This window comes from Acyrthosiphon pisum, chromosome A2, assembly GCF_005508785.2.
Source record: "Acyrthosiphon pisum isolate AL4f chromosome A2, pea_aphid_22Mar2018_4r6ur, whole genome shotgun sequence".
In the NCBI taxonomy this organism is placed as follows: domain Eukaryota; kingdom Metazoa; phylum Arthropoda; class Insecta; order Hemiptera; family Aphididae; genus Acyrthosiphon; species Acyrthosiphon pisum.
In genome coordinates, this window is record NC_042495.1 from 100,315,469 (window position 1) to 100,325,551 (window position 10,083).

Below are 10,083 nucleotides of genomic sequence, written 5' to 3' on the forward strand. Positions count from 1 at the left end.
ATCTATGGAACTGAACCCTCCCCATAGAAAATTCTTAGCTACGGCCCTGGAGCAAACATGTTCGTAAACATCATGAAACAAACTCAGAGAATTCAAATGTTCTACCCAACGTGTTTCGCAGAATTTTAAAAGTCGCGTTTGTTTTGCACTCTCGCATGGTGCTTTTATATATTTTTTTAATACTATACCTGCTTTATTAGAAAGCCGGAATAAATTGACAAGTTCTTTTATTGTTCCTATGCAGTTTCGGATAGATGGTATTTTGCAAGCATGTGTTATAGCTAAGTTCAAGTTATGATTTGCGCAGTGAACATAGATAGCTTCCGGATACAACTCTCGTACTTTGGCCGCACAGCCGTTGAATTTGCCGCTCATTGCACGTGCTCCATCCTAACCTTGTTTAAAAAAAAATAATAATAACATAATAAATAAACCAGAAAACTACAGTATCACAAACATAGTCAAATATTCAGGCTTACCTTGACCCCTCGTATAAGCCAGGTTTATACCAATGTCCTTCATTGTAGTTAATAACGTATTTGCAAGCCCTTTCCCGGTAACGTCTACTACAGGAACAAAGCATACAAAGTCTTCTCTAATTACATATTCACCATCACACTTATCGACATATCGAAAACACATAGAAAATTGCTCTATGCCGCTTATATCAGTGCTTTCGTCGGCAATCACAGTAAAATATCTTGATTTGTTAATTCGTTGCACAATATTGGCTGTGATTAACTTTCCTGCTGTATCAATAATTTCATTTTGAATGCGAGGGCTTGTGTACATTGCATTAGCACTCGCAGTTTTGAAATGATTGTCCAAAGCATGATCACCGCTTTCAATAGCAAATTGAAGTAACGCTCGGAAATTTCCATCGTTTTCTTTTGGCATGTCTATTAATAAATTACCATCATCACGATGACCTCGCATTTCAATACCCTGTCTACCGCAAAACAAAATGGCTAGGATGATAGGAATCAATTTTTGTCTATTTTCAAGTTGTTGTTGTTTTCTTCCCTTGTCGATTATAGTGATCACGTAATTTTTTTATTTTCGTAAACCAATTTGAAATTTTGACCATCTTCCACAGCATCTTTATGATATTTTTCGTTTGATGTTTTCTGAACTTTTCAAGTGCTTTTTTCCAATCTTTAAACGCAGTTTCAACAAAAAAATTCGGACGTTCATGACCTCCTTTACCAATAGATTTTAAACCAAATGATACGCAATATCGGCATTGTGTTCCATATTCTTTGGCTGAATACACTAACCATACGAAAGAACGACCCCCAAACCACATACCAGTCCAAAAAGTAGTGATGGTAACCGGTTACTGGGAAAAATCGGGTACCGGTTTCAAGCCCTGGTACCAATCTACAGTTATCAATTTAAATTTAAAATTTTTTGAATAAGCTTGATTTTTAAATGAACTCTTCTGCTTCAAAACTCTAATACTTTAGAAAGAATATTTATTTTTAGCAATAATTTCTTTTAAATATTTTATTAACAATTAATATGAGGAACGGAGTGGCCGAGTTGACTTAGGAGTCGGGTGCAATGTGCACTGACGTCGGTACGGGCTGCATTTCTCTTCGGGCAGTCACGGTATCTGGAAAGAAAGACCGCCATCCACCACCCTGGCATGGTGGATACCTAGGGGTGCCCACTTAAAAATTCTGCCAAACACAAACACTCATGTCTAACAACACACCGTTTCAAAACCTACCACCACCACAATACAACCCTACAAACAGCTAATGGCCATAGATGCCGGCTTTAAGGATCAATTAAAAAAAAAAATTTAAAAAAAAATTTATAATAATAATAATAATAATTCAATAATATTTTGGTTTGACAGTTCACAGAGAATTCATGCGTTTTACCAACTGTCGAAGGAGTTATATATTCTTATGAAGGTTCTAATGAGATTTTATCTCATGGGACATTAATTAAACGTCATCGTACTGTTATTGAAAAGTGTGAACATGGATATCATAAGGCTTATCCCGTAGGTTTTAGATTTTGTCGAGGAAAAGGAAAATGGTTATCGAATACTGAGAAATTGTGTTTCAGTAAGTTTTCTATAGTCACTCAAATGTCGTAATAATTACTTATTTTTAAATATAATAATACAATAGGTAAAGTATAAAATATTATGATTATGTTTATTGTTTAATTAAAATTCATTTACTATTATAGAAATGTGTCCATCTCTAATATCAGATAGTTTAGATATTAAATGTAGTCATAATGGTAAGTATGCTAATTGTTCAAATTTATCGATACCTGATACAATAGCAAAAACATCATGTAAGCCATTCTATACTGCACCAATTTCACAAGAAGATACTCCGCTTGAATTAAATTGTCAGGCTAATGGGATGTGGAACAAGCAACTGTATAGATGCAATCCAAGTAATTGTATTTTTAACATATAAACATAAGTATCTTATTTATATATCTTATACGTTCGTTGTCCGTTAAATGTACCAACTCTATATGACTCAAACTTTGTTCAATTCATTATTTAATAATCGGTGTATGGTGTTCAATTTTTATCTTAAATGTTCTGCCCCAGAATAAAAATTCTGATTCGCAGCAGTATACTATTATCAGGTATTCAATCTACGTTCGGTAGTTCGCGGACCTCGTGCTGTTTGTACCTAAGTGTATGATTTAACTCTAAAGTATTTATGTTATACCAAGATTTTCGTTTTTACTTAATTCCACCTATGGTGGATTAATATTATATTATAATCAGTTAATACAAAATCCTATCCCAACCTAACCGTACTAAAATCCAATGAACAAAAAAAAAACAAATTTAACCCTTTTAAAATTAGCCTATTTTTTTCTAGGAGATCTAATATATCCACAAAAATTCATTTATATATATATACTAGCTGATCCCGTGCGTTTCGTCGCCCGTTAAATGTACCAACGCTATATGACTCAAACTTTGTTCAAATCGTTATTTAATATTCGGTGTATGGTGTTCAAAATTTATCTTAACTTTACCGTTGCCCGGAATAATAATTCTGATTCGCAGCACTATACTATCAGGTAGACAATCTACCTGCGATAAATCGCGGACCCCGTGTTGTTTGAACGCATGTGTATGATTTAACTATAAAGTATCAAAGTTATACCAAGTTTGTCGTATTCCACCTATGGTTGATTAATATAATCGATTAATACAAAGTCTTAATCTTTTTTTTTATCCGTTCCTAGATAAGGGCATCCTTTTGGCACTATTTGTTGAGCGGCCAAGGTTTGATTTCCTTTTCGTGGGCATAATGTGACCAATAAAAGGAAAAAATCATAAAAAAAAAATATAAAATAATAATACAAATCAACAAACATGCCCGATTAACCAATAGCAACGAATTTATTATTATTTTAATAATTACTATCAAACTATCAACTATTTAGTTTCTTTTTTTTTTGGACAGATGGCGCAACTGCTGTATTCTTAAAATCCAGATATCCTACTTTCCGATGGATTATTTTAAAATATTCTTTCTTGTAAACCTTCTCTGTGATTAAATCTTTCATTTAAAAATAACTGCATGACAATTGGATAAGAAGTTTCGAAGCCAAACCGTAACAAAGACTTCATCTTTTGCTTGATTTCAGTTTTATATATATAGATATATTGACAAAAGATAATAATACAAATCACCAAACATATTACCAACCAATAGCAACCAGTATATTATACACTATTATTATTTTAATCTGCAACAACAAATTACATTTTTATTTTATTATTTAGTTTATTTATATAGATGGATAGATGGTGGTACTGTTGTATTTTTTACATCCAGATTTCCTACTTTTCCGGTGGATTTTCCTAAAATGTTCTTTCATGTAAACCTTCTCCGTGAATACTCTTTAGTTAAAAAAAATAAAGAAGATCTGATATGTAGTTCCAGAGTTTAGGCTGTAAATAGATTTTAATTTCACATTTATATAATTAGATAGATAATTAGTAATTTACTATAACTATATTTAATAATTGTTGTTTATGCACAACCGTTTGATGAAAATTAGTAAGCTGTCATTATTATGTTTATTCTATAGATATTATTGCGTATTATTCTTGTTTAAATTTATTTTTAAATATTATTTAGATTGCGGTAGAGTATATATCATAAACCAAGTGTTGATCAAGAATGGTAAAAAAGCACTTGTTGGTACGGCACCTTGGAATGTTGGAATATATCAATTAAATAAAAAAAAAACCAATTATGACTTGATATGTGGAGGATCAATTATTGCACCAAATTTGGTCATTTCTGGTAAAACCATTGTACGATGTATTTAAAAAAGAATTGAAATTATAGAAATATAATTTTCAGCGGCTCATTGTTTTTGGAAAAAAGCTATGTTATCTAAGAAAATATCAATAACGGGTGGTCTATACAAAGTTGCTGTTGGAAAATATGATAGAAATTTTACAATAATAGACAATGAATTTACTCAAATAATAAATGTAAGTTATTAATAATAATTCAAAAATCTAAAAATAATTGGTATGAAATGATATAAATTTAAACAATTATACAGGTGGAAACGATTCACCTGAAAGAAGTTTATTATGGAGCTAATGGGTTTTATGCTGAAGATATATCTATTATTGTGTTACAAGATCGAGTTTCTTTTAGTAATGGTGTTTCACCTGTTTGTATCGATTGGAATGGTAAATACAATGTGGAAAATGGAGACAAAGGAAAGGTTTGTTTTTAGTATTATTTAAATAATATTATTGCACTAATAATAGTTACAGTTATTTACTGTACCCCTCCATTATTTTTCATTTGTATATAAAGTGCAAATATTGTAAAATTCTCTGCTAAATTATGTATAAATATTGGCATGTTACAATACATATCTAAAAAAGTAGGCATGTGTGCACCACTTTGCTGTACAGTAGGTTACAAGTGGCTCATTAATGCAGTGTCATAGACGGGCATTTTCATTTGGGGGTGGGGGACTTGTATTGTCATTTGTTTAAAAAAAAAACTAAAAATGAAAATTTCTGTTATGTAATAGATCAAAATGAGTCAAAATATTTTAACCATTTTTAATTTTCATGTATAGAAAATAATAAAATAAAAACATGTGGTGAAAATTTGTTAATTTAACGGTGAACATCAATTAATGTCTAACTCTAGACACAATATTGTGGATTTACGCTCAACTTCTTTTTTAATTTACAACAACTTATGAAAACCTTGTATTCGATTTTAAAGTTTTTTAACCAAGCAAAAACAGTTTTGTTGACAATATTTTAAAAAAACCAGTAAAAATCGAAATTGTGTTCTGCCTATAAATAGCATCAAAATATTTTAAAATATTATTGTGAATAGAAAATGGTATTATAAACATTCGGTAAAAATTTAATTGTTTTATATTTATTTTTTTAAAGTTACACTAAATAACAAAATCGACATTGTAAAAAACTAGTTTTGGGAAATAATCTCTGTTTTTCTTTTTTTCTTTTTTTTTTTTTGGTTTTTCCCATTCATTTGAAAAATTATGAGAATTTTTAGTCAACAATTTGTCTCCTTTTAATCAGTTTTTCCCAAAAAAAGGTGCAAACTAGTTTTACTTTCCTACCATAAAATATGTTGAAGTCGAAAATCGAGCATTTTTACTGCCCTAAAAGGTGATGACGGACAAAAAAAAAATAAATATCAATGTAAAATCAATAAAATTATAATATCATTGTATGGTTCAAAAATCGATTATAGGTGGACACAATCTATTAGTATCTAATAATTAAAATAATTAATTTCTAATAATATGCATACCAAAATGATTCGAAATAGTAGGATACAGATATCCTTTAATTATTTACGTATTAGTACGAGCCACGAATAATGTAAAATTTTATTTAGCAATGACATGGATTATGTTTGCGGGCTTACGACCCAAAACTAGCCATTCCCCGGCCCAAAATTGCTGTAAAAGCGGCCTGCAATGACAAGGGGGCAAATTCCTACCCCCCCCCCTCTCGAATGACGCCACTGATTCCCAACACTCACATAACAATTTATTAATAGTTGTATAGATAATTATAATTGGACGAAATTATACAAATGTTTTATAAATTTGCAGATTGTTGGTTGGGGAAGAACAGAAAAAGAAATTTCAAGTCCTATTTTATTAGAAGCATCTTTACCATACATCGACCTTAGTACTTGCCGGAATATGTATACAAATGGATTTGAATTATTTATGACTGTTGATAAGTTTTGTGCCGGTTCTACATTGGGTAAACAAATATTTAATCATTATAATATTATGAAATCACTATTTTTTTTTAACAAACTTAACTTAAAGAACATAACATTACTAAAAAAAAAGTTTGCTTATAAATTTTAAGTGCCTATGTCTTTATCTATTAAGAAATTTGGCGCTGACTAAGGGCCTGTTTTACAATCATAGTTTAAACCTCGGTTAAGCCTAAACCACTGATTTTACCAGCCGAATTCGGTGCTTTAACCTTAGTTCAACGATTGTAAAACAGGCCCTAACCTATTTTTGTAGAGCTTCAAGCTCTTCAGAGTGATGCTCAAAGGTCTCCCCATAAGCCAGCTGCTTACCATAGGAAGATGTACAGCTAGCGCTCTCAGTGTAGATAATTATATATAATATTGTCGTCAGCCCAAGTCGCAATGGGCGTAACTCCACTTTTTTTTTATTTCGGGATTATTGCCTATTGGTGATTAAAATTAAAAAGAAAAAACCGCATCATACGATAAAGATACAACCGAAATTGAATAATTTTATCCTCCATAAAATAATGGTTAGAAATTGTCGTATCTCCGATGTTATGGTTTTTAAGAACTGTAATAGCATTGAAATAAATGATGGAGATACGACCTTTTCAAATTTTGGACTTAGGCTGACGAAATGTTTAAACATTTTTTTTCCTGTGTTGAAAAATTTATAATTTTGGATATACGCCCTTTGCAACTTAGGCCGACATTATATATAAATAAATAAATGTATCTATCATGAAAGTATATATATTGTATAACTTAATTAATTTCTGCTTGGGCGCTAGCTGCGCTTCTCGCAGATCCCCTGATGAGCTGCATCTATAAATTACATAGGAGTTCCTTGTCTATTGTAGTAGTCTATTGTACTCAGTGTGGCTTACATATTAATATCTAAAATTCTAAACTCATCGATCCTCAAATCAATAAATTTAATCACGAGGAACATTTGTTGTCTTCGTCTTACAAGTGTGTAACATAGCAAATTGTACGCTCAGCAGAACACGTTTAGCTTTGTTAGTTTCAAAATTAGAGTGAATTGACTGCTTATGACATTTAAAGGTAAGATTATTATGTAGGAAATCCGAAGAATTTGTTTTATTATATTTCAATTTTAAAGCGAGTTATGAGTATTTTAAAATTATAAATTGTTTGTACATCATAAAATAGGTACTCATAACTTGCTTTAAAATTAAAGTATAATAAGAAAATACATGAGATCGCCTAGATACTTATCTTACCTTTGACTTTTATAAGAAGTCAATACACTCTAATTTTTAAACCAACCGAGATAAACGTGATCTGCTTAGCGTACAATTTGCTATGCAAATACAAATGTCGGTGTATGAGGACGTCTTAAAACATCATAAATAAAATAATCTTCAATTGGTCATAATATCTTATGATAATACGTATAAACGTTTTGAACTGACTACTATAGTATACTATATACTATAGTCTGTAATCAATTAACAATCCGATAGGTGTTATATAACCATAACACCTAGAGTACCCAAGTCGTATAACAGAAACACTTTAATTATTATTCACTATTGACATTTTATAAATTAAAACCAGTTTCTAAATATTAATTCTTCTTTAATTTTTTATTAACGACTCGTCGAAATTCATTAGAAATAAACCATACACGAGTTATATTTCAAAAATATAGGTTTCCATTTGAATTTTAAAAGTTACCCCTCAAACCTCCTCATAGTAATTAATAGGTAATAAACAATATTTACCTAATATCAAATTAATTTAAGTTATATAAATATTATGATTCAAAAATTTGTTCACATATACCTAGGCCATATTTTCCTAATTTAAATATGTCATGCTGAAATCTGTTGTCACATAAAATTTGGAACACTGTATACTAAATAGATAATTATAATTATAATCTAATAATTATGATATAATTATGTAATAATTCTTTAACTATAATATTATTATATGACGACAATTTATTAACAGTCAATAAACGTATATTACATTGTTAAGTAAATAAGGAGTGAGGTGGATAATATTAGGTTTGGTGGAGAAAAATAATGTTGAAGTAAAGATGATAGGTGGAGTAAAATAATGACAGCAATATTCAACTTGTTATTAAAATGTTTATTTAATTACTCAAAACTTTTAAATTTAATGTTTATCTTCTATTCATATTGGGAAACTTCAAACAACGAACGATTAGTGTTTCAGAAAATATAATACGATTACTCTATATTTCCTTGGGCCGAAATTCGGTTGGTCAGAATTATTTTAAGTATAAATTGTTAGCTATATTTTTGGCGTTACGGCAATATGGCTACACTGTCGTACGGCTTACCGGGCCGGCCTCCGCCCCCGTATTCGCTTTTTTCGGACTCGACAAAGAACTCCGAGGTCACGTCTAATGCCGTGATGTAAGTTTTTCTGTTATACTAGTTTTACTCATAAAAGCAGTATTGTATTTGTTATAGTTCCTCTTTACTCTAAAATACATTACTGTGATTAATTGTGCCGTTTCTCCGTTACCGCCGGACACAACGCATGTGTCCGCAAACGAACCACCGTTTATATTGTGTTATAATATAGTGTTCGTTTAGGTACCTACGCTTAAGCACCGTTAATAACTAGTTACTCAAAAAAAAAAAAAAAAACAATTCTAGTTTTCAATCAAGTGTTTTACAATTTATTTATAATTCTGAATCCTGACAACCATTTTTACATTTGCCCTATGTTATTTATCACTTTTGAAATGATTAACCAAAAGTGTGTTCTGGCGTGAAGGTGCTTGTACTAAATTTGACAGAACACGTCTGAAAATGGTCAATTCAGATTTCTCATTACATAGAGTCTACCCTTCCTGATGACAAGACAGTGTGATTTCCTAATTCTATGGCGTACGTTCCAGGAAATTCAATCGACCCACGCATGTAAGGTTATTCTATGTTAATCGTATTGTGAGTATCCTGTTTAGCTGCGCTAACGCGCTATTGATGGCATGACAAAATAGGTAATTTTGTTATCAACTTAGTTATACGCAACTCACTGGTTTTCTCACCACAAAATTACGTCATCCATTTCCCGATATTATATAGTACTATTATTATTATTATCTCTGGTGGTGAGAACGGCTTACATCCATAGACCTTATACTAATAGACAGAACGTGGTTGTAGTTCCGGTGTCCAAGCGTGACGGCCCTGATCAAGGTAGTACAACGTACACCGAACATGCGCACTAGATGATACAATACTCTGTATATTACTGTATATAATATATATATATCACTGTGTAGTGATCGCCGTGCAGGACACGTTGGACACTAATACAATAATTATTTAACGACGTCGCACGTTCGTCGTTGTCTTGAGTCGTGGATGAGAAAGATAGGTGATAATTATAAACACTTTTAGACTTTTTAAAGATAACAATAATTTAACACTTTATTATTACAAAGTCAAATACACGATAATTATAAGCACTGTCGTAAGCTTGTTAGACCTACGACGAGGGCTGACTATCTTCTAAGTAATGGTAGGCGCTCTACCCGTATTTATGTTTAATTTAACATTGTTTATGTGTATACGATAACCCTTACGACCTTTATTAATAGTAATATTTTCATTATCGTGTACCGCGAGTACTTCGTATGGACCTGTCCAATTCCTACTTAACGTGTTACGTTTGTTATGTTCTTTTATTAGGACTTTGTCCCCTACCTGTATATTAATCGCGTGTGTGTTTTTATCGTAGTAGTGTTTATTGTTTTCTTTCTTTTTTATTAGATTGGCGCGTGCCA

The 10,083-nt window shown here is 31.1% G+C and overlaps 2 protein-coding genes across 11 annotated transcripts in view; one reads left to right on the plus strand and one right to left on the minus strand.

Annotated features, from left to right (window-relative positions):
- Positions 1-10,083, minus strand: part of LOC100574854 — a 276,000-nt gene that overhangs the window by 53,394 nt on the left and 212,523 nt on the right. The window lies entirely within an intron of this gene.
- The window catches only part of LOC115033032 (limulus clotting factor C-like), a 31,088-nt gene that overhangs the window by 15,267 nt on the left and 5,738 nt on the right, over positions 1-10,083 (plus strand). For 4 of the 6 annotated variants that reach the window (XM_029489199.1, XM_029489200.1, XM_029489198.1 and 1 more), the window contains 6 exons: positions 1,865-2,078; positions 2,206-2,421; positions 4,140-4,307; positions 4,368-4,501; positions 4,576-4,743; positions 6,130-6,286. In XM_029489199.1, the coding sequence (XP_029345059.1) occupies positions 1,865-2,078; positions 2,206-2,421; positions 4,140-4,307; positions 4,368-4,501; positions 4,576-4,743; positions 6,130-6,286 (1,057 nt within the window). The remainder of the gene's footprint in view (positions 1-1,864; positions 2,079-2,205; positions 2,422-4,139; positions 4,308-4,367; positions 4,502-4,575; positions 4,744-6,129; positions 6,287-10,083) is intronic. The other 2 variants (XR_003839399.1, XR_003839398.1) reach the window with 1 other exon arrangement.